This window comes from Ylistrum balloti, unplaced genomic scaffold (assembly GCF_031769215.1).
Source record: "Ylistrum balloti isolate Yb309-2 unplaced genomic scaffold, AGI_CSIRO_Ybal_v1 Utg370208, whole genome shotgun sequence".
Classification (NCBI taxonomy): domain Eukaryota; kingdom Metazoa; phylum Mollusca; class Bivalvia; order Pectinida; family Pectinidae; genus Ylistrum; species Ylistrum balloti.
This window is the reverse complement of record NW_026782179.1, coordinates 610,192-636,067: the sequence shown is the minus strand read 5'-3', so window position 1 is coordinate 636,067 and position 25,876 is coordinate 610,192. Positions and strand designations below refer to the sequence as shown.

Below are 25,876 nucleotides of genomic sequence, written 5' to 3'. Positions count from 1 at the left end.
ACAGTTCGATGGTTAATGACACTATTATTGTAGATAGAAAATTGAATTTCTTTAAATCATAATTTATGGTAATTCATTACTCTTGTTAAGAAGAAACAGGCTATGAATGAACACCTCTTTGTTTGTAGTTTTGGACTGTTAATAATATATATCATTTTCAATTTATATGAATGGCATTGGTCCCTCCCCATTTCTTTCATGTCAAAAATGATGTTAAACTGGTGTAGACAGCTCAAGTGTAATTTCTTAATTTGTGATATTTCTTTCATTCCAGATTAGTGTGTATGATTTGAATTTAAGTCACATGCACTAGATAATTCTACGATGTAGAGGACAAGTGGCCAAAGGGAGCAGCGATTTGTCAAGGCCCAAGTCCTTGTTGACAAGTGACTGGTGAATTTGTATTGGTCAAGCTGACTATATACCCTGATTAATCAATTTGAGCTCAGACACAATTCGCCAAAATGCTGCAACAGATTTTGCAAGACATGTACATAGACCCAGAGCTGCTGGCCGAGCTCTCTGAGGAACAAAAACAGGTCTTGTTTGTTAAAATGAGAGAGGTAAGAATTTAAATACACATTTCATTGGCTATTGATAAAGTGTATTAGTGGAATAGTATGGTATATGACGACATCATTTAATATGTTATAATTTTTATTTGTAAGTATGTAGAATGATATATTAGAAAATGGGTCTGTTCCAGGAACATGGATATCTCAATATATTGGCAAGTCTCGTGCAGACAAGCTGAAGTGAAACTTTTACACTTAGCTACAAATATCCCTGTCCATTTATCAGATCAAATATTAGATTGAGTATCTTATTTGTTTCTTGTTGAAGACTTAAATTGCACAGAGGGGTGATTATTTACATATTTTTCAGGAGTGATTAAATGAATTGAAAACAAGAAAATATTGATGAATAGAATATATTGATCATTCATCAGAAAATATTGATATTCTATAAGTCTATTACAATGTTCTGTTTACTACTTATTAATTACAATGTTCTGTTTGTTACTTTGTTACTTATTAATTACAAGGTTCTGTTTGTTACTTATTAATTATGATATTCTGTTTGTTTCTTATTAATTGCAATGTTAAGTTTGTTACTTATTAATTACGATATTCTGTTTGTTGTTTTATTCCCTTGCAATGAATATCAGGGAAGAGATGAACATTCCCGTACATGTGTGACATAACATTTTTCTCACAGTCATGTTTAAATTTTTGGAGTTCTAGGATCAATGTTAGGTCACTCTTACTATTTATGAAAATTCTGTGTTAGCACTCTAGCGTTGTCATTATATTCCTTGAGGGATTTTGATCAAACTTCACACACTTATCTCATTTGAGTTCAAATTTCAAGGTTGTATGGTCAAGGTCACCATTACTATCTTTAGAAATTCATTACCAGCATTTTAACAGTCTCATTCCTGGAAGGGTTTAGTTCAAACACTTATTTTATTTTAGGTCAAATTTAAGGGTTGTAAGGTCAAGGTCAAGTTCACCATTACTATTTATAGAAATTCTTTGCCAGCACTTTAACAGTGTTGTTCTTGGACTGGTTTACATACTTACCCATTTTCTATGATTACACCTCACTCATGGTTGAACCACAAAGGGAAGAGAAAAGATAAGGCAACATTTTTATTTTCTCTGTTGTTTGTTATAATTTGTTTCATCAGTAAACTGCAATATGGTTTGTCACTATAGTATAAATAACAAAAAGAAAGAAAAGGATATTATCTCAGCTAGTTAGATTCATGGTATGATTTAATTACTTCTAATTAAACAGTTGTTTACGGTAGATGTTAATCTTACTTAGCTACATTTTGTGGTAGGGACTATATATAGTGTAAAGCTGCTATAGGAAGGATCAAGATCACCATAGAAAAGGAATGATATATTGATGTTGAAGGTTTTTTAACTTTAAATAAGAAGAATTTCTTTTCTGCTGATATGAATATTTTATAGAAAAAGATAAAAGAAAAGAAAAAAAAAATTAACCAAAAACCATTGAAAGCATAATGGGCAAGGTGCACAATTATACACTTCTAAACTGCATATAAGCTATGTTTATATAGCCATTAATCCTATGTATTACAGTGTATTATATAATTTTGTCATATGCAGGAACAAGTACGCAGGTGGAAGGAGAGTGAAAAGAAGCTAGAAATGGAAGACAGAAAATCCCCCAGAAAGAGAAAACCAGGTAAATTAGTAATTTTGGGAGTTTTTGACATGCTGCTGTGTAAATTAGGAACATTACGGGGTACCTCCAATGAAAGGAGACATATTGTATTAGTACCAGTTCTTTTGAGAGTGGAAGTGTCGTGGGTGTTTTAGCAAATGTGTGAATTTCATGGCCCCAGGGTTAACATTTCCCTGTGGGGACGAGGTCAAGTTTACTAAAGTTTATATAAGAAAAATATATTTTTGTGCATGATTTGTTTAATTTCTGTTGGAAATATTTAAAACTTGATTACAATTCATGGATGGAAGTTTAACAGAAATTGGACTCACATTTTCTTCTTTTTTTTTTGTAGTTTTTGAACATAACATCTATTTCCCATATAACTTAGTGTAGGATAACAGGTATGCATGTATTGACACTGACTTATCTTCATTTTTTCACGAGACTTGAAAGCTGCTTTCCCTTCAACATTTATATTCAATATTGCTTATCTCAGGTAACAGTCAAGACTGTCTGGCCTCTTGTTCTTTATAACCGAAAGGCCAAGAGTTGAAATATCTCTGCAAAAGTTTGTTGAAGAAATCAACATTTATAGTAAAATAATTTGAAAGAATGCAATGTTGATCCATTTGAAAGTGTTGTATGGTTCTATTTTACAGGTAAAAAGGGATTTGTAAAGTTCCTTGAAGGAAGTGATGGACAAGAATGGGTATGGGTGATGGGAGAACACCAAGGAGACAGGAGAATTGAGGACATTTTGGAGGAGGAGGCTAAGAATGAAGCATTCAGAAAGGCAGAGCTGGAAATGGATAAACTAAGGTACTGGTTTCGTGATCAGATCGTTAAAATGGAAAAAACTTTTGGCCCAGTGACCATTCATTCCTGCACATTTCTTTATATGAACCAATATAACTGATAGATTGACCATCGAAATTTCTGTTCTGTACATATCTAGTGATTCATCCATGTCTTACATTTGCTTTGAACATTTATATTGCACATGTCCTAGTTACTTATTGCAAACTCTCTATATATAACACTAGTACTTATTACCTTTTTATAATGAAATGAAATGAAGAAAATGAAAAAAGCAAAAGTTAAAATAATTTCTTTAAAAACAGAACTTGAATCATATCCATGAGTCGATAAACTCTATTGTTATATGACTTGCAATTTTCCTGGCCACTAATTGGCTAATTTCTAATATGCTCACCTGAAAGAATTGTTATATATATCTTGCATGCTCTTCAGCAGGTTAATATAACAATTTAGCCGTCCCCTTTAAAGGTCTCAATGCTGACATTGAACTAAAGTCAACAGGTGAATTCGACATCGGCCTGTCGAAGTTTTATATGGAAGTCAGAACAGATAATGAGGATTTGTACCAGAGAACCTCATTGTCATATGATAAAGTTATTGTCTTTTTTGAGGTGAATACGAAGGTTTATCTACCCTAAAAGGAAATATTCACTTCACCCTATTGGGCTCTGTTGATATTATCTTATCAGGTAAATAAATCAATTCACCTCAAAAACGTCAATAATTGTATATTATCACAAAGTGCTACCTTATTCAAATACTTGTTAGTAGGATTAGTGTTCGGGTCAAAAGTCGAAGGTCAAGGTCATTTAATGTGATTAAAAATTGAAAGTCAAATGAATATTTTTGTGAAATCAACCTTTACTGATTGTCAAACTCTGGTCTAGAGTGATTTGATTTCTGTGATCAGACATTATGTATTACTTATTATTTCTGCAGACAACAGGAAGAGATGGATCTGAAGCAGCGATTGGAACAAGAAGAGCGTGAGGTTGAACTTGCCAGGAAGAAAATGGAAGAGGATGTAAGGTTAGCAATGTTTCATCATAGAATAAAAAAAATGTATTAACATATTTCTTCTCCAAATTACATATATCACAACTGGTTTGATAAAGTTGTTGGTGTATGGTAAAATGGCTCAAAAGTCATACTAAATTTAGTGTTTAAGTGAAAACCTGAAAGTAATAAGTCACTACTTCAAGGGAATAGTTTTCAACTTTTACTTGACATTGGAATTAAAATGTGCAGTTTTATATTTTACACCTGATAAAAATTTGGTGGCTGTCAACATTTAAAAGTGAAAGGTCACATGACCAGGTTTAGGTCATCTGACCTATAGGATCAAGATGGCCTGATACTATCTTGCTTCTTCAGTCATCATCCACCTTTTGTAAACTTTTACCTCAACATGCTTCTACTCCAATATGCCTGAACATATTTCAACCAAATTTGGCCTGAAATATCAGCATGTTTATATCAGTGCTTTTGTTTTGATGAATGGGAACTTTGGGATAGGGTCCCAAGATGGTAAATTCTTAAATTTTGCTTTAAAATGCCTCCTCAACTTAATGCATGAATGGATTTCGACCCAGCTTGGTCTCAAATATCACAAGGAGAGTTGAATCAGAATTTTTAGTAATGAAGTTGATTTGATCTCTAAGGAGAGTAGGATGAGGCCCAAAAGGGAAAATTCTTATATTGTTACGTTTAATTCTGAAACATCACTTTGGGAGGGCAATCGTAATTTGAATAACTGAATTCAGTGAGAGGTCAGCTATAACTATGTAAATACAAAACAAATGTTCTTCTCTGTTTAGAATGTTGTCCACAGACTTCTTAGTTTTCTATCCATCTCCTAAAAACTTGGTATGTTTTAATCTTTATTTCTAACATATAGCACTATTTTTCCTCTCTGCTTTTTTTCTTATTGTTACCATTTGTTATTATTGGTTAACCCCACTGCGGATATCAGATTTTGTATTCATTCTCTGCAGTGGTAAGTTTTATCAGTTAAATGTTTTCTCATATTCATTGTGGATTCATTTTGCAGACGGAAGAAGGAGGAAGCAGAAATGTATAAGTCGATAAAGGAAGCAACCATGGTGGCCAAACGATTAGAGGAGGAGAAGAAGAAAGAGGAAATGAAACGGGTGGAAAACCTGAGAGTAAGGGTGCTTCTTGATGTCTCCCACACTCTCACCATCCCTTCTCTTTGGTGGCCAATCAAAATGATTTTGTGTGCAGTGAACTGACCAATCAAATTACATCTGTGGTTTCGTTAAACTTGTTTTATCATTGTACATATACGATGTTTAGAATTGGTAGATGGTGGAAGTATAGGGTGAACTGTCCACTTGTCTGTCAGCGGTATTGGGACCAACTCTGGTAGTTTAGAATGGGTTGACTAGAATCTTTCAGCTGTAGGCCGAAATATGATAGGTTAGTGGTGTTATAGCTGTGTCAGTTTCAATGGTTTACTGTATAAATTTTGATGGTTTCCAGCAAACACTTTTTTCATTGCCTTACGACTTAATATCTGTAAATCACTTTTTCCAAAAAACATGTACTTTGAATGTAAATATTACATGAATTTATTTACTAATTTCAACAAGCGGATGCATTGAATTATACATAAACTTTGTATCAAACATCTGATTTTGATCGGCCTTTTTGACTATGAAAAGTGATCTGCAAATATATTGTATTGGGTAGCCTCCCTTGCCTCCTATGACTGGGTTTGTAACACTCTTTTAGTTATAACGATTTTCACTGCTGTTGAACTCTTTCCCATTCAAAGGCATGAAATCTCATGATATTATATATCAGTGTTGACACTACACCTTGTAAATGTAAGAGGTAGAATTTCCACAGAGTTAAAGTTTTATAATTGATATATATTTCTCTAGATTCAGCCCTGGATACACATCATATTTGATATTAAGACTTTCCCTGTGCGAGCTTTAGAATAGGTGTATACCACATTTGACATTCTAAACATATATATATATATATATAACATAGTTGATACTTGATCTTTAGTATTCTAAATTCAATCCTGGGTATTTCTTGTTATTCATGTTTCATCTCCATATTTTGAAATTAATCCTTAATAACCTTTTTACAGTACTTTTGGGTAAGTTACCTTTGTCCATGGGTGTTAATATGACCTTTTCCTTTACCTAGCTAAGAGCTTGCAAGAAATGTGAAGATCTCCAGCAGGTATCAGACAACCTTACTTGTCATAGCAAGACGCAGCATGCCATAGCTGAAGGCAGGAATGTCAATTCTTCTTCTGTTAAAAATGTAAATTTATTTTTCAATGGCAGATGCATGGGACGATATTGGCAGTGTATGCAGTGCATGACCTAGGGGAATCGTACACATAATTCTATGTTGTTAGGAGAATGTTTTTTCTTATGGTTGATGTTGAAAGGCTGTTTGTACTTTATACAGAGAAGGTGATAAGAATTAACCCACACACGTGTCATTTTCAAAATCATATTGTATTAACTTTGAATCTTACTACATGCATTGATTATAACTGAATGGAAGGGATCACTAGATTTATTAACCCACACAAACATAATTTTAAAAAGTGTGAGTGTGTTGGCTTTAATTGAATGAAAGAGATCACTGTTAATTAACCCACACCTATATACTTCATAAGATTGTATTAACTTTTAAAGTCAGCTGGTATTTGTATAGTCTATAATTGTATGAAGGAGACCATATTATTTATTAACCCAACAATTCTTATCCTCCTTCTTACCTGACTGGCATTTTACTCAAAATGTTTATAAGGAAGATCACAACATTGCTAATTCACCTGATACAGCTTCACAGTACAGCATGTAAAACTCATTTAAACCATTTGTTAGTTTCTTGCGTATAGTGTACCTGTTTAGGGATTGAATTAAGTCTGGTTTTGTCTGTTTAGAAACTTGTTATATAATCTAAGTGCATCCATTTTTGATAAACATACGCATACTCTGTAAATAGATTAAATATGCTTGAACATGTAATATTCCTTGAAGCAGTGAACATATACACTATAAAAACAGTTGCTATTTTCAAAACTGTTTTCTTTCCAAATGTCTTAAGAACTATGAGAAAGTTATAGGGACCAGTATGATTTTGGTGTGGATTTTTACTTTACATAACTGGTAATGGCTGAATCTGGAACTCTGATATATGAGATCATTTACATTTGAGGGTGAAGGTATCAAGGACTTTAATCTTACTGCTTATAACAGATTTTACTCCTGGTGGCCATGAGGCCGGTTTTCATATAGCACATTGATGTATCTGTTGTATACATGCAATTTTTATAAATATGAAATTTTCCTTTTGAACTAAAAATTACTTTACACTGCTTTTTTTACTAATTAAACTAATTCAAAGAATTCTTAAGACAATTTGGACCTTAAGAAATTTAATTTCAAATTTTAAAAATAAAAGGCACTGCTTGGTTAATGCTATTTTTTGTTTCCTGGAAAGGTAATAGTGTTAACCATGTTCATCTTGTCCCTTTCCATGCTGAATAAATGTGATAACTCTAGCTACTTCATTTCTCAACAGATTTAAATCAAACTTTATACAAACAACAGCAACAACACCTTTGGTGAACTATTGTTTCAGAGTTTCAGGACTAAGTTCAAGGTGATTAGGAAATCAGCAGTTGATTTAAGGACATAACTCAATAGCTTATTACAGTAAAGTTTTAAAGGAATTTGATCAAACTTGATGAGGTGATCTCTGAGAATGCTTGGGATGAATTCATGTTTAAAGAATGGATAGTGAAGGTCACTGTTACTGTAGATACAGAAAGTCATCAAATAGTCTTAAGTACTGTAAAGGGCTATATTTTATCAGTAATCTTATTTCAGTTGTTTTAGCGCTGAAAGTGTTATACTAAAATATGATTGTGCAAATTGCAGTTTTTATGTGCTGCTTACATAGTAATTATTGTGGACATGTGACTTTATCGTTGTTCTAATTTGTCAGAAAGTTATAATGCATTAAAATTTGATTGCACCAAATCATGTACATTCACAGCAATTTTAAAGAACATAGATATCAATGATGGAAGGTATTATAATTCATTAATCAACAGGAAATTTCAGTATTAATGGTTCAATAATTCAGTATTAATGGTTCAATAATTCAGTATTAATGGTTCAATAATTCAGTATTAATGGTTCAATAATGGAAAAGTTTTTAATTCCTGATAAACTCATTTGGAAAAGAATTTCATCAGCTGTATAAATATGAATATGTGAACTGATTTTCAGTGAAACTTAGATGAGATAACCAGAACAGGACCTAGTGCTTTCTGTACATGATTTGTCAACGATGTAGTACATGCTTTTTTTGCTGTTGTTGTGTTTGCATCTTACTTGAAAGCTGAGTTCTTGGCTGAAAAAAAAAAACCTACACGTGTCCAGGATTTTCTGGATAGACAGTATCGTGATACTGATAATTGGTGTATCAGACCTATAAAATTATATCTGTGTATTGCACTTCTGTGTGTGGTGTTTTTGGTGAGACTAAATCACGGTCTACTGATCTGCTCACCGAGTGATATTTGCTGTAAGATCACAAGGTTGAGACTGACAACTGTTGGCAAGCATTAACATTTTGTAGCCTGTTTTGCTTAATGTTGCAAGTATTTGGGTTGTTTTTGCTTTTGAGTCTAAGCCAATGTTGTGAACAGAAATGAGCTATTTGTAGGTTGAATATTTTCAGGATCATTTTTTTCATGTACATCAAAAGGCATAAATATTCAGCAGAAGGGCTGTATTTTCCACTGTTGATTACATGAGAAAAATTCCTAACATCTTCTGTAAAGAAGATTGGGCATTTAAAGTTAACTTTCCTGTGGCTGCTTTAAAAGGGAGATTGTTGGAATATGAATGAAAGTGAAATTTCTTGTAGTTTACCTTACATTTTTGCATGTTGAATATTTTTAATTTTTAAATTTCTGTATGGTTATATACATAAAACATTTCTGTCAACTAATCTTGAAAATTTTATTTATCTTTTAGATGTAACAAGAGTTCTGTTATTTTTTTTTCTGTTTTTCTCACAAATTATAAAATGTATATTTATCATAGCAAGTTTGATTTGATTTTGTATGACGCCTTCCCTAGATTTGGAGACAATATCAACCTTTTTCTATGTATATGTGTTAACAGACTTACTGGACGGTGTTATATGTAGAAGTCTATGATTTATAGTATAATGTGAGAGTAACCTCCCTTTAACTGTAGCTCAAAGTACAACCAATGAAATCCACTTTTACAGTGATTGATAAATAATTCATATCCAGATTTGATGTAATTATTTGGATGAAAACTCTGATATTTCTTTGTTGAGCTTGGCACATGCTTTGTGTTGCTGGAAAGATCACCTAAATACTAGTCAGCTGATAGCTGTCCCTTGAAAATCAGTAAAAAATAAGTCAAATATGGAAGTATTATGGTTTATCTAACATCTACACAAAACATTCCAAGCATTGTTGTCATTTTCTTCTCTCATGAATCCGTCTCCACCTTGTTGAAATTAGGGAAGACATAGTCAGCTATACTTGTCCTTACAATCCATTGTCTCTCCATTTGTCTGTTAAAATGTTATCGCTACTGTTAAATCGATTATGCTACAGAGACCCCAGGGTCCATAATTGGTTTCCAACAAAATTTGGATCCATGTGGATTCAAGATGGCTACCATGGAACCAATTTCCAGTTCTATTCAGGCAACTGGTTCAAACAACATGCATCAATGAAAATTCATGAATTCAAATTGTTCATTTCCTTAAATTGTATGCATGATTGAAATCTTTAAGTATTGAAGGAAGCAAATTTTGTTTGTGTCTTTTTTTCCAGTTAACTTTTTAACTGTTCAAAGACCATTTTAGTGATTTGTAAAATCTTGATCTCTCTCTGCAGTCATCTTTTGCCCAGGAGCGTCGTGTCTCCATGGAAAAGGTCGAGAAGGCAAAACGCCGCCGTAGCAATGAGCTGTATGTACGATGGAAGGAAATGAGGCGACAGATTGAGAAAACCGCAGAGGAGGAGTCAAAAGAGGTGGAGGACAACTGGCATTATAGAGGTAAAATCACATGAGTAAGATAAAGTCAAAAGGTTATAGAAAATAGAAGAAGATTGACCATTGTATCCCCAGGTTAAGTTCTGAGGTGTGTGGTTTGACTTTCCTTTCTCAGTAAGGACCAGTCTGGGCTGTCAGGATTGTGTCCTTTGGCAAGACATTTGATTTTAATTGATGAGGATGACATGTGACAGACCTCCCTCAAAATGACCCTGGCTGTTCACAGATTGATTACAGTGTCATGTTTAACTTACGACATTTGCAGGAATGCTATAATGCTGGTACACATATTTATGTATAGACAAAAAAAGTAAATTTTACCATAATGAAATAATGCTTATGTAACAAATTTTTTTCATTTGATAACTTTCATGATCTATTCCCCAATATACACATGTATTTTTAAGTCTTCGCCATAACACTTATTCTGATGCTTGCCGATAAATGGTCGCCATCATTCCTGTAGAGGGAGATGATCAATCTCGACATTGGAGAATTTTGACAATAACATACTCAGATGTGTCATTGAAATGTGAAGTGGAGAATATGATAATCTTAGTGACTAAATATGATTCACTATCTCTGTTTCAAGTAAGTTTGTCAGTAATTTCATAATGTTGATGAATATGGTAACAGTTGCAGTAGGTAATACATGTGTATTCTTATTTCAGGGACAAACTTTAATTGTAATATCACAAATACATGAAATCATATGTTACATGGTATTATCTCCTACCTTTACTAGATAAAGGGTATGTTCACTAGGATTCAATAAAATGACAATTTAGACAGAAAATCCATACAGAGAAACTGTTCAAGCCTTATAAACAACTTGTCTTGAAAGTGAATGGAGATTTTATGTCATCAATGATTGAAAACAATGTTTTAATTGGCAAAGGATATATAAGGGACCATTTCAAACAAAAAATGTGCAAATCTGAGGTTTTGTTGAATTTTATTGATATTGCGAAAATTTCACCACTTTAAGCCAAATCATTTACAAATGGGGATAGTAGGCTTGCGTTTATGCATATACTGGAGATTAGATAATGGATTTGTTGTTTTAACTTTCAACTTTGTCTCATGTTAAAACCAAAATTCATTATCTTATTTCTAGTATATACATAAAAGTAGGCATAGTCCCCTAAATAAATAAGAAGGATTTTTGTTCTTGTCTTTACCTTTTCTATTTGTATGATATTAGCTATAGGGTAGATGTAAAACACAGACCAAACATTACTTTTCACATATTGTCTGGTGTGTTAATATATATGGTATGTTTTTTTCACAAATATTTTGATGTGTGTTACAGAGAAACAGGCCAAAGAAGCAGAGAAACAGATGCAGACCTTGGCTAAACGAGCCAGAGAGGAACATCGTAATTCTTTACGTCTCACATCCGGTGTCATCAATGCTGCTTCAGCATTCTCAGAGGGTGTTAAGCCTCCTCTTCCCCCAAAGTAAGCACCTCATAAAATCCTTACTTTGTGTTGTTGTTAGATTATAGAATTTTATTGTAGTTAACATTTTTTTTCCGTGAATAAAATAAGAAAAATTAAAATAGTGAAAACTAACACTGTAGACATCTAAGAAAGAAAATGATATAACACAGCTTGGTTTGTAGGTCCTCAGAATAATGATCTTCACGATTCTGAAAACTTTTTCCTGTTGAAATTCAATACCAATGAAATTTATAAAAAGATGTTAGTTAAATGTAATTATCATAATGAATAGTAACTCATGTCAGATTGGATAGTTAAACAATTAGCACAGGGCAAGGTTCACTATGATACATTTACTATTGTACAGCATTCCTACAATGTAAGCTTACCAAAGCCACTTGTGTATTACTAGCTCATGAACTGCCAGTGGCATAGGAATATTTCAAGTAATGTAAATGGATTAAGGTTTCCTTCCTTTATAATCAGCCAAAAATTGAAAATGGTGAACATAAGAATTGAACTTCTTTCAGTTGCGATTCATGGGTGAAATAAATGCCGTTGAATGAAGTTTCATACTCAGATAAAGGATATTTATTGGTTGTCCTGTCAGTATTCTTTATATTATCATTAGCGTATTGGTGGGTTAGATATTTCAGTCTACCTGTAGTTATTTTATATCATTAGCGTATTGGTGTGTTGGATATTTAAGTCTACCTGTAGTTACTTTATATCATTAGCGTATTGGTGGGTTAGATATTTAAGTCTACCTGTAGTTACTTTATATCATCAGCGTATTGGTGGGTTAGATATTTAGTTCTAACTGTAGTTACTTTATATCATTAGCGTATTGGTGTGTTGGATATTTAAGTCTACCTGTAGTTACTTTATATCATTAGCGGATTGGTGGGTTAGATATTTAAGTCTACCTGTAGTTACTTTATATCAATAGAGCACCTAGCAATGTTGTCATTGCTATTTCTTTAGAAGTACTGGATAGATCTCTCTCAAATTTCCTTTGTAGGTTTCCCTTTGTCCCTAGTTGTGCCCGTTTGATTTTAGGACTAAGAAAAAACCAAAATGGCTTTTAGGCAGCCATCTTGGGTTTTGCATTTTAAGAATATTATCCCCATTTCTGCTAAGAAAGAAGAGAAAAGAAGGGAAAATATCTAACTTCTAAACAATAGATAAAGATCAAACAATGGTGGGCGTGAAGATCCCTCTGGGATCTCTTGTTTTGTATATCTCTTGCACTAGTAGCATTCAACATGCAGGGCAATTATAACATACATGTATGAGTCAATCACGACAAGTTCAGGATAAGTTAAATGTTATTGATTATGAAACAAATACCGGTTTCACCTAAACTTTTGGCTTCGTTAGGATGATTAAAACTGGTTTTTGAGCATAATGATTCTGAAAATGTCCTGAGAGATTATCATGTCTTTTAAGCGTACAATATACTGGTAGGTTCCCTAGGTTTTGATCATTTGCATAAAATTTTAAACTGAAATGAATATTTACCACTTGGAACTTGGTAGCAAGCAACCAACCTATTAAGTTTGTACTGGTGGTGTGAACTCTCTGTCTCGAAATACTGTAGAGAAAACTATAGTATGATAATCTACTTCTGTACATGTTTAATGTTTTATTTTTGTGCCATTCATCTCTCATCATCCATGTATGCATAATTTTTTTCATGCATCTTTTGTAATCCTGAAGAAAATAAATGAAATCTTCAGACATCATCTTAAACCATATTTCATCAGCATCTTCATCTTAATAGAAATTCATTTTTTAAAGAAGATTGATATTAAACCCAAGCTTGTTACAGATAGTTAACTGTTCTTTATTGATAAAACCACTATCCAACTCACATTTGACATAATGATTTTGATTGGTCAGGCCCAAATATCTTACACAAAATGCCTTGGCTAGTCAAAATGGAACGTAAGTAAACCTTTCTCTATATGCCTGCTCCTTCAGTTACATATGTGTTTAGTATTGGGAAATGATCAAGTGCTTATTGTCAGAGACCAGAAAAAAAAATTCAATGTGAATTGATTTCAATATTTTTGTAATTTATAAGAAATATGAAATTTATATATTCATAATCTTAATTACAAAGTCTTCAGTAATTTTACAATGTTTTTTACCTGGATTTGACAATTTTCACTGCATGTTTACACACCTGAAAACAAAATGTCCATATGCTAGCACTTTATATTCAATATATATTTGAATACTGAATGAACTTATGCATCATTTCTATCCAACCTATTTCCACTACAACTATTACTTCTATCATTAATACACTATCTGACTTATGGCCCTGTTTTTTTTAGGTCACCTCAGTGAAGTGTCATGTGACATTTTGCAATCACCTTTTGTCTGTCATTGACCATTGTCCATCCATAAATATGACATTTTCAACTTCTAGAAAACCCCAGTACCAATATCCATGAAATTTTGCAGAAACCTTCCATGGCCAAAGATGAACCAAAAGCATAAATTGTACAATCAGAATTATTAGCATGGGATAGCATCGATTCAAAAAAGGATGAAAGGTTTTCAAATGCTTGACAAAAATCATGGCCCAAGTGTGTCACATTTGCTCCCAGGATGGAGATTGTTTACATAGCACCTTATATTAGAAAATGACTACGAAGCACATTGGAAATCATTCAGACTTGGTCAGAATTGTTACTATGAATAGCATTATGATGGTATGCATATATTGATAATGGCTGACCCCATGGACCAATGGGATGGACAGTATTGACTGAACTTTTAAAAATAATTCCTGTGCACAACACCGAGATATATTAGAATCGTTTATATATAATTACTGTTCATGAATGGAAGACATGTACGAGATATTTGACAGGGCATCTCTCTTGTTATTGACAGGCCTAATATAATAATGTCCCTTCACAAACATATTTTTTTGTGGTAACTACATTACAATGCATGATATATTTTAAGGTATCATACATTGTTAACAAGATTAACAAGGTGATTTTTACGACATGTGACACAACAACAAAAACAACAGTTTAGAACTCGGGTAAACATTAAAACTCTTTGGCCTCAGTTTGGAACTCAGGTAAACATTAAAACTCTTTGGTCTCAGTTTGGAACTCAGGTAAACATTAAAACTCTTTGGCCTCAGTTTGGAACTCAGGTAAACATTAAAACTCTTTGGCCTCAGTTTGGAACTCAGGTAAACATTAAAACTCTTTGGCCTCAGTTTGGAACTCAGGTAAACATTAAAACTCTTTGGCCTCAGTTTGGAACTCAGGTAAACATTAAAACTCTTTGGCCTCAGTTTGGAACTCAGAGAAACACTAAACCTCTTTGGCCTCAGTTTGGAACTCAGAGAAACATTAAACCTCTTTGGCCTCACTTTAGAACTCAGATGAACATCAGTACCATTGGACTAGGGACTAGCACTCAGATGGATATTTAAAAACCCTTGTGCATGAGTGTAGAACTCAGAGAAACATTAAACCTCTTTGGTCTTTTGTGCTACTAGAAATCTGTCATTGAAACTGCTCTCCAATCACTTATATTTTAATCATCCTCATATTACTTCATTCCATTATTTCTACCTTTCCTCAAGCCATCTTACCATCACTGCCATTTCCTCCCCATACAACCTTCCCTAATACCACCTGTCTCGCCTGCCCCTGTCTACCACCCCTCCATTCTAGCTAATACACTTTGGTTTGTCCATTAAATGTTCACTAATGTAGAAGCTAGAAGCATGCCATAATAGAGTAGATGTTATAAGCCTGCTCATAAATGCATGAAAGTTTAATAGCTAAGTTCACAATTATTTGATTTTGTAAAACAAATTTGTGTTAAGAATAGTTCAGTGCTTTAGTGGTATATGACAGGATTATAAGTTATTGTTTTTAACCGACTGAACGTTTGTGGTAAAGCTGTAATCATTGGTTCAGATTGAATAAGTAACTACCATGTTGGTTATTTAAAACATTTAATTAATATATACACCTAAAACATCTGCACATTCAGTAAATTATTGTACATCTAATGCATCATAATACCTTTTTCACTGACTAGAGGGAAAACAGATCTGTATATATATATATACTTCTAATTGATGCTATTCGTGGTCTTGGCTGTTGGTGTTGTAGCTGTGTAAACGTACATGTCCTGTTTGCTATAGTTGTCTGCTATGTATGTATTGCTGCAACAATCAAGTATTGCCTGGAGTACCAACAGGAATACATATATATCACATAATACATAGTAAAGATGGCCAGAAGAAGGATAACAGCCATACGCTTAATAAAACTTGTATATATACGTATACCTAAAAAATGGTAGAAGTCACAAGTGTTACTATAGGAATAGAGTTGGTCAAAGAGGTCACAAGTGTTAGAATAAGAGTATGTTTGGAAAGAGAATCAAAAGATGTTGGGAGATTTTGCATTAGAACACATCTGTGATGGTTTCTTTCCTATCTCACCTGTAGTAGGCTGACAGAAAGAGTCCCCAAATTATTCAGCTCTGCAATCACGGGATACAACACATGCGTCTTTCTTAGTACCTGATCAAGTTAATGAGGTTTTTATATTAAAAAAAAATTAATTTTTAAACATCTTCCTTGAATATGTATGTAAATGTTATCAAATTTTTAAAGTGTCTTGAAGAATTATAGAACAGTTTTGGTCTGAAAATGATCATAGAGATCATGGAGCAAGATAGATCTAAATTTCTAACATTTCTTCTGGGCTACTATGGAAAGAAGCCAAATAATGTCAAAGTTTACCATAAAGTCTGCCTTAAATTTAAACGGTTTTTGAGAAGAATGACCCTGTAAGTATTACTATGTTTGTATTTTGTGATTCACCATATAGGTTTGGTAATTGTAACGTTGTTTTCAAATAATTTATAAGTGGAAAACAAAGATTTCCATGCAAGATGTTATGCGAAGCCACTTGAAACGCTCTTTGGTTTCCGACTTTCAGCTTGCATGAAGCTTTTTTTTTTTGTCCCTTTAAGGACCTATATTAGGATTTGACACTAATTTATAGAGCATGCCTGTATTATATATTAAGTGATACCTGTATTGATACACAATACATTATTTTACCATAAAATGAGATACTAGCATTACTGTAGTAAGTAATAAATGTCCACCACCAGGATTTAACAATATCATTCAACTGAAAACTCACTGAAGGGATAACTGAGAAAGTGTGTGATTTGTAACAATGGAATTAATTCCATGAAAATTATAATCTGTAGTTTAGAGTATGTATTCATGTAATCACCTATAGTGAGGGTGCTACTTGTGTCTACTGTAAAAATTAAATTACATGAAGCTCAACAACTGAGAATTGTATTATAAGTTTGTACTGTAGTTCAAGGGGACTAGGAGAGCAATTATTAAAATAATAAAAGCATTGTACATGTGTAATTTTTACTGTGGGATTCTGAGATACAGAATATCAGAACTCTTCCAGTCTTGAAATAAGTATAAAGTGATCTACATTAATCTGTACTTATTTGTGCATTTTTATTTCCTGTTTGTGAAAATAGAAATGAGAAAGAAAGTGAGGACAGTTGTTACATCTTTCAGGAAAAACAGCATCTTTTTACATTATAAATCTGTATGTTCTTTAGAAGTGGTAATAAAGTATCAAGGAAGAAGCGAAGTCTAAGACCTAAAAACAAAGATGATGTGGTCAAGTGGTTCCTGGAGGAGGAGAAACCACAGGGAGTTGGTATAGATCCCAAAACCAAGACCGTGGCTACCTGGTTCCATGGTAAGTAGTCAATGTAGATATAAACACCAAGGCCTTGGCTACTTGGTTCCATGGTAAGCAGTCTGTGTAGATATAAACACCAAGGTCATGGCTACTTGGTTTCATGGTAAGCAGTCTGTGTAGATATAAACACCAAGGTCATGGCTACTTGGTTTCATGGTAAGCAGTCTGTGTAGATATAAACACCAAGGTCATGGCTACTTGGTTCCATGGTAAGCAGTCTGTGTAGATATAAACACCAAGGCCTTGGCTACCTGGTTCCATGGTAAGCAGTCTGTGTAGATATAAACACCAAGGTCATGGCTACTTGGTTTCATGGTAAGCAGTCTGTGTAGATATAAACACCAAGGCCTTGGCTACTTGGTTCCATGGTAAGTAGTCAATGTAGGTATAAACACCAAGGCCTTGGCTACTTTGTTCCATGGTAAGCAGTCTGTGTAGATATAAACACCAAGGCCTTGGCTACTTGGTTCCATGGTAAGCAGTCAATGTAGATATAAACACCAAGGCCTTGGCTACTTGGTTCCATGGTAAGCAGTCTGTGTAGATATAAACACCAAGGCCTTGACTACCTGGTTTCATGGTAAGCAATCTGTGTAGATATAAACACCAAGGTCATGGCTACTTGGTTCCATGGTAAGCAGTTTGTGTAGATATAAACACCAAGGCCTTGGCTACCTGGTTCCATGGTAAGCAGTCAATGTAGATATAAACACCAAGGCCTTGACTACCTGGTTTCATGGTAAGCAATCTGTGTAGATATAAACACCAAGGTCATGGCTACTTGGTTCCATGGTAAGCAGTCTGTGTAGATATAAACACCAAGGCCTTGGCTACTTGGTTCCATGGTAAGTAGTCAATGTAGATATAAAAATGAGCATAAGAATGAATTTTTAGTTCGCCTGAGCTGAAGGCTCATGGTGACCTATTGCCATCATGATTTGTCTGTCGTCGTGCGTCGTTAACTTTTCATGTATTTGACTTCTTCTCAAGAACCACAGAATAGATTTTGACCAAATTTGGCACAAAGCATCCCCATGGGAAGCCGCTTCAAGTTTGTGAAGAAAAAGGGCATGCCCCCAATAGGGGACCCAGGAGGGGGAAAAAGGGTGTAAAATTAGGTAAATCTTTAAAAGTTTTCTTCTCATGAACCAACAGTCAGATTAAATTTATATTTGATATTTAGGGTCCTTATGGCATGGTCTACAAAGTTTGCGAATGAAAAAAAAATTGGGTTAAAAACGGCCCCACTAGGGGCGCTAAAAGGGTCAAAAATCAACTTTGACCAATTTCAACCAAATTTGGTAGAAAGCATCCCTTAGTGAAGAACATATGAAATTATGTTGAAAAAAGTGATTATGTCCCATTTGGGGCCCATAAAGGGTGTAAAAGGGGCCATATGTAAAAACCTTCTTTAAATGGCTTCTTCTAAAGAACCATAGGATGGATTTTGACCAAACTTAGCACAAAGCATCCCCAGGGGAAGTTTGGGAACAAAAAGGGCGTGGCCCCAATAGGGACCCCAGGAGGGGGAAAAAGGAGAAACTTGATACGAATGTTCTACACAAGGTCCTGGCAAGTGTTTTAACTTTTTGGGGCGATTCAAAATCCAAGATGGCCACCCTGGCCTCTGTTTGGCTAAGACATTATGGACTTCCTCTCAAGAACCATTGGGTGGGTCAAACTTGGTACAGATTTTTTTACACATGATCCTGCACAAGTGTTGTTACATTTTTGCAACATTTTAAAATCCCAAGATTATTGACATATATTCCTCAGGTGACTGTTAGGGCCCCTTGGGCCTCTTGTTTTTTATTTGACATTGATAAATTATTATCATTATTTCATCAGAGAAGGAAATCATAGGAATGAAGAGAAAAGAAAGAAAATTATCCAGATCTTAGAGAATTAATGAAGATGAAATAATGGTGGGCACTAAGATATCCCTGGGATCTCATGTTTGGGGATAGATAGTCACGACTATAAAATCTGGTGCAAATAAAGTTGGTAAGGTAAGGTTTCATGAATTCTCATTGCATTGTTAAATATCAATGTATGCTGTAAGTGATTAGAATACATGACATATTTTCTGTTTTCTTTTTAAGGTGTGATATCTCGAGTAGATGCTGAGCTTATGTTACAATCCAAGACGCTAGGAGCATTTCTTGTACGTGTCAGTGAGCGAGTTTGGGGATATACAATATCTTACCGAGCAGAAGATCGCTGTAAACACTTCCTTATAGACACGTCTGATGCAGGCTACCAGTTCTTCGGTGCTAATCAAGTCCTTCACGCATCGCTTCATGAACTTATAGAATTTCATAAAGTAAGTATTAGTATTCTATAGAGGTTATCTGTACATCACTATCTTCTGCTACATATGATGTTTACCCTGTTCTCAATAGTAATCTATCATTCAGTTTGATTTCCTATCATGGAAAGCAGGAAAAAAATGTTATTCTGTTATACAAAGCAGAAAATGATACTGGGCTGAAATCCTTTAAGAACTCAAACTCAATAAAAGTACCTCTAAGAGGTGATACATTCCACATTCAAAGACATATAATTGTTATGTAATTTTTATACATCTTTTTAACAGAACAACCCAATCACCGTAATGGGAGGTGAGAAACTTCGGCACCCTGTAGGACAGTCTAAAGACCCACCAGATTATCAAGGTTTACTTCAATCGAAGATTCTGGAGAGTACTTCTCTATAAACCCACCGTCATTGTGTTGTTGTAGGACTTTCTGTGCCACACATATTTAATCTCACAACAGTAACCAGCTGTTGTTAAGCCTTTCAAAACTGTTTTGTATAATATGGTTTTTATTTTTCATGTTGGTATTGGACCATTTTGGAAAAATCTTTATATTCGTAATGCTTACAATGCTGTTTTTTTAAGAACAATTTCATATTTTCCCTAGATTATTTTTTCAATCATCGTTCTTTGTGTAATTTTAAGAACATTGTTCCCATGTTTGGGATGCTGATATCAGGCTTTATGTGGCTCATATTTTAATTTTTTTATTTGGTATTGTTAGTAGTAACACAAAATGGAGGGGACCAGCAGCAAAACCTTAATAATCCAAGCATACAGTGATTTGTATGGGGAGTGGATTGATATGAGTCAGCTAGATCTGGCATACATGTGAAATACAAAAAGTTCAAAACTGTTTGAATATTCACTAGTTAAGGAAGGAAATGAGCAGCCATATTAAAAATTCTTTTTTTTTTTTTGTTTTGATGAATATTTAAAGAGGTGTTTTTACCTCGGAACATAATAGAATTGTGGACATATATCAATATAATCATACAAGAACGCATTTCTTTTGGTTTATATGACTTGTTCATTGTTTATCAAAATAAAATTTCCCACCTACTTCATATATAATTTGGTACATGTTAAAAATCAAATTTGTCTACTTTTGTTACCTCAAGTAAGAATATATATTCAATTTTCTTTTGAAATGGTTGTAAGATTTGCAATAGGAACAGGAATATTCCGATGTTGATAAAATTATTACTTTATTTGATATGAGGTTAAGAGATAATGTGTAATTTGTATGTTAAAATTGCAATAAAAAGGGTAGTTTTGTACCTTCCATTTATCATGGAAATGTTTTTTCCGATATTTTGTCATGATCAACTTTTGTATGATTTATGGACAACTGTTGTAAAGAGATGAAGACTGCAGTTGTCTTCTAGCTTTTTCCGGTGATTGCTTGATGAATCAATACATTAAGGAAAAATTATACAGTTGAAACCTTCTTTATCTCTAACTTAGCAGGACCATTAGAATACTTATCAGAGATAACTGAGTGTTTGATATACCTGGTAAGTGAGTTTGAAGTTTTGTGTAAAGTTAGGCAGGAAGTGACGAAATAATTCTAATTAAACGGGGTCTTCCAATTATATGAGTTCAAGATAACAAGGTTCGACTGTATGCTGAAATGGTCAAACCGTGTATCATAAGCACAATGGAAGTAAACAAATTGATGTCAAGTTTGCCGTAATAGTAATTTATGACACTTTTACAAATAAAAAATATCATAACTTAGTTCTTTCAGTCTGGGATATTATTCAGATGATGACACAAATATATGTTTTAAAAAATTTAATATTTACCGAAGGTAACATCTTGTGCACTTTTAGAAATAGGTTGTCCATGAAATACTGTTAAACAGTTTTTTATCATTGTTGTCTTAATATTACCTTTCTTGATTTTCATTTTCAGAATGAAGTTCTTATTGATGTTTCTGTAATATTTTTGACATTTTTCAAATGTATCATTTCATAGACAATAACTGTGATCATTGTATGGAAGTTTTTTATTGGATAATGATAATTGATATATTTTGATTTTTGTTTTACATTTTACTTCAAGAACTTTTAATTGTTTTCGATTTTGGAAATTATTTCAAAAGTGTGTATCTTCTAGATAGGATTAATTCTAAGTGATAGGTCAAGTTTTAAAATTTAAATTCCTTGTTTGTATTTGTCTGGATTTAATTGTCATTTTGTTTTGTGGTTGTGATATTGTTCTATATTTACATTTAATTTGTCTACATTATATTTAGATCTGATGTTAATTAGAGATTTTGATTTGAAATCAAGATATTATGAACAAAAATAATTTTTTTTACTAAGTTTCATTCAGATTGTGAATTAGATCTTTCAGAAACCTTAGATTGGTTGTTAATTACCAAGCAATTTCAGGTGATTTTGAAGTTGTATGAGTTACATTATAGTGAATGTTTTCTCGAGTACAGTATCTATGTATCAACTGATATGTTTTAGGTGATGATAGTAGTTGATAAATGAAAATGACTGTAGAAAGAAATAACCGACAGATAAAATGTGAAAATGTTTACATTCAAATAAAATCGAATAGATAATCATGAGCATTTGATGTTTCAGTATAGGCTAAATATAGCTTAAAAGGTGGGAGTGACTACATTGATATTCACACAAATATCTTGAGTGTTACATTAATATCAGTAGTCACTAGAGGTCTGCTAAAGTCTGTATCTGTTGAGTTCTTGATGAATCTGTCTTTTCATGTAAAACTGAAACTCCTTCAGGTTGCTTTAAGGTAAGATGCGATGATATCTGTGGTTGGCTATTAAAAAATCTAGGGTTTTTGAAATGGAGATCAGTTTTAAAGAATAAAACTGAAAATGATTCATGGTCCTTTTAGCATGTTGGAAAAAAAATTCTGACATCTTCTTAAATCGGTGTGTTTGGTAAATCCTGGACTCAGCTCATGACTAAAATCATTCAGAAAATTAGCCAGCTATAAAAATGATATTTCATCTCTTGCCCGCAGTTGTATCTAGAACATGACATAACTGTTAAATTAGGTCAACGTTTTAGATATCTTTGAAATATTTGAGATTTTTATTATATATCAATAAGATCTTTGGAGGTAAAATAATGAAATAAATTTCACAAAAACATTGGAGGTTTTTTAATATTCTATAAATATAATTATTTTAGGTTGTTGTTTAAACATCTGTATTACTTCACTGTTTTGATTTACTTGTGGAAGTTGATACACAGTGATCTGATATTATGTTTTTTAATCATACATAATCTTTTTCTTAGAAGAGAAGCAATGCTGAAAAATTACCATGCCCTATTAAATTATACCCAGTAAGATACAAAGAATAAACGAGTGAAATTTTTTTCTGTCTAAGTCAGAGTGGTGAATAACTGAATATCTTATGTGAATTTTTTTAACATTAGGACATAGTCAAGTGCCATTGTCTGTAAATGGTATGTTGAAATCCTTGTATGTTTAGCAGCTAGCCAGACATTACACTAACAAGATCTCCATATCATGGATTCTTAAAGTAAATGATACTTTCATGAATACCAGACATTGATAATTAACATTATGAAATACAGAAACTGGAGTAATTTGACAAAAAATCTTGAGCCTCCCTTTAGATACATTTTTGATATTTGTTTTCATTTAATGCTGCTTTTCCTTATCAACAATGAGACATAAATGTTACACAAACCTAAACATATTAAATAAAAAACACCAATAAGATTGGGAGAAGACCGATGTCCCGGTTGTCATCGGACGTCAACAGGATCAAGAGGAAATCAAAAACCTTAATAAAGATTGTTATGATTTTTGAGGAGGTACGATTTCTTTATAATCAGAAAGTAATCCTACTTGTGTTGGAAACTGTGAAATACTCATTTCTGAACATGACATTGAAATTAGAATAAACAGGGTAAGTTAGACTATATCAACAGGTGTCAGTGTTTCAGTTTTGCTGTGGACAGTCTGTATAATTACATTATAATCACCAGTGTTTCGACCTTTCCCCAGGAATCTTTGGTTTCTGATTTCATCCTCCAGTACTGAATATTCAAAAAATTAAATGAAAGGTCAGAAACTCCGACATTTTCACTAAAGAGAGGCGTTTAATGAAAACAATGGTAATTGTTCAGGATAAAAATTAAAAATATTATATCTTAATGCGTGGAAGTAGAAGTAGGTTTCTCCATCTCAATACATCCTTGAAATTAATCTGAACACATCCCAGAAATAATTTCGTTTTCTTGAGTAATGAAATGATACTAAGGATATGATTTTTTCTTCTTTTCACCTTTTTGTGTTGTGAAATATTTCATTCATTTAGAGGACCATTCATGACTTTATATTGTATGTGATGTGGTTGCTCAATTAGGAAATAATTGATATTTTCTCCACATGTTTGTGATGTGTTTTTATTTTTTCTTTTCTTTTCTTTTTTTTTTATTCAGTTTCTGTTTATTGTTCACACCATGGAAAAAAAGTTTGCAAAACTGTAAATTAGAATGTTTATTATCGTCTTTTTTAAATTTATGGTCGTCTTTTTTAATTTGGCTTGATTTTTTTTATCAGCTTCATTTACAAATTTTGTTGTGAATCTGTCATATATTTGAAGATGTTTAATGCTTTTTAATGCATCCATTCATCCATTTATGCTTCATGATTTAGTAAATATGATGATAAAATCAAGCATAAATAGAGTGTATGTTAAAGAATTTCAGTTGTGCAAATATCTTGCCCAACTCTAGACAATCATATGTGCAGCATTCTCAAATGTTTGCATACTGTACCCCTAGTAAATATTATAAATCTTCAGGATGTTTTGCTTATATATAGCATAAGGAATACTTACATTAAAGTTCTGAAAGGAGTTTTTGGTTAAAATTTTCTTAAAATCAAAATGTGTTTGTCAAGTGTATCAAGCTCACAGATCCAAAAAGGATTAGAGTACGGCCTCTTCTGTCATTGGTGTGACTTAGTTCTTCTGAAATGCATGTATGTTATGAGTTAACATCAGAAGTGTGCATGGTCACTTTGCTAGAGAGAGAGAGGGAAGGGGGACCGAATAGAGGTTTTCCTTTTAAAGAAAATCCCATCTTTACAGTCCATTTAAATAAAAGTTTACTTAAACAATTCGCTTGACCTCTCCAAGACAGGATAGGGGTTAAAAAAGAGGAGATGAAAATGATAAATGATAGACTGGTCCTTTTTATGTATGCGAGTATGTGTGTGTGATTACCTTAACATGTCTGGGGACAATATATAATAAATAGTTATTGCTATTCTGTGGACAGAATTCAGTAACAAAGAGGTGTTAGTAAATTTCAGTCTCCTCTTGTACTTCCATGTCTTGTTAAAAGATTTCATCCCTACCACAGATATGATTCAGGGTAAAGATTTCATTAAAACTCTTGACTTTTGTACCTTGTTATCATGCAGGAGAGTTTCCTTCTGGCAGATCCAGTCTGTCAATGAGAGCTGTTAGCAATTGAAACATGAATACAAGCCACTTATGTTTATAAAATGTTGTGTATATAACGTATGTGTCCAGCAAAGCTTTGTATATATAATGTTCGTATATTGGTATGATATCATATTATAAATATCTTGATTTGAAATGTTTCTCCTATGTATGAGTACAGTATTATTACTGATTTTATCTCTCATTACTTGATAAAAATATTACATGTACTATGTTTATTTTAAAATATATAACATTTCATATTTAGATTTATATACCTAAACTGTAAATTACTTTTAAGATAAATAATTTGGTGAATTAACTCGGTTTTGTGTTTTATTTCAAAACAATTATTTAGTTTGTATGTTCTATAGAACCATCATGAGATTACACTGTAACTGGGTATCCACTGTTCTATCAAAGGTTTGTTTCAATAACTTCATGAAGAGGAACTTCAGGGCAGACATTCTGGAGCCATTCTTTAGTGGTAGGAATTCAGAATTGTGAGGGGCTGACCTCAGTGGAAGCTGAAGAATGTGCCAAACATCAGTTAGAGCAAGAAAAGTGGTTGAGATCACTATCAAATAATATTGCGATATTTATCTAGTAATAAGTCCATACCTTACATTTCATTGTCATGCAATAAAGCCCAACCACGATTTTGAGTCACAGCTTATGTGTTGGGTGTCCTGGGCTCATTACAGTATATGTATGGTAAGTGT

At 33.1% G+C, this 25,876-nt stretch overlaps 1 protein-coding gene across 2 annotated transcripts in view; it reads left to right on the top strand.

Annotated features, from left to right (window-relative positions):
* LOC132551615 (SH2 domain-containing protein 4B-like) overlaps positions 1-20,788 on the top strand; it is a 29,854-nt gene extending 9,066 nt beyond the window's left edge. The window contains exons 2-13 of one of the 2 annotated variants that reach the window (XM_060215792.1): positions 275-563; positions 2,139-2,217; positions 2,859-3,018; positions 3,958-4,047; positions 5,069-5,183; positions 6,202-6,237; positions 9,965-10,127; positions 11,437-11,584; positions 13,469-13,513; positions 17,219-17,361; positions 19,467-19,687; positions 19,961-20,788. In XM_060215792.1, coding sequence (XP_060071775.1) covers positions 465-563; positions 2,139-2,217; positions 2,859-3,018; positions 3,958-4,047; positions 5,069-5,183; positions 6,202-6,237; positions 9,965-10,127; positions 11,437-11,584; positions 13,469-13,513; positions 17,219-17,361; positions 19,467-19,687; positions 19,961-20,080 — 1,419 coding nt within the window. In that variant the 5' untranslated portion in view covers positions 275-464 and the 3' untranslated portion in view covers positions 20,081-20,788. Of the gene's footprint in view, positions 1-274; positions 564-2,138; positions 2,218-2,858; positions 3,019-3,957; positions 4,048-5,068; positions 5,184-6,201; positions 6,322-9,964; positions 10,128-11,436; positions 11,585-13,468; positions 13,514-17,218; positions 17,362-19,466; positions 19,688-19,960 lie in introns of both variants that reach the window. The other variant, XM_060215791.1, reaches the window with a different exon arrangement.
* The last annotated feature ends 5,088 nt before the right edge of the window (positions 20,789-25,876 follow it).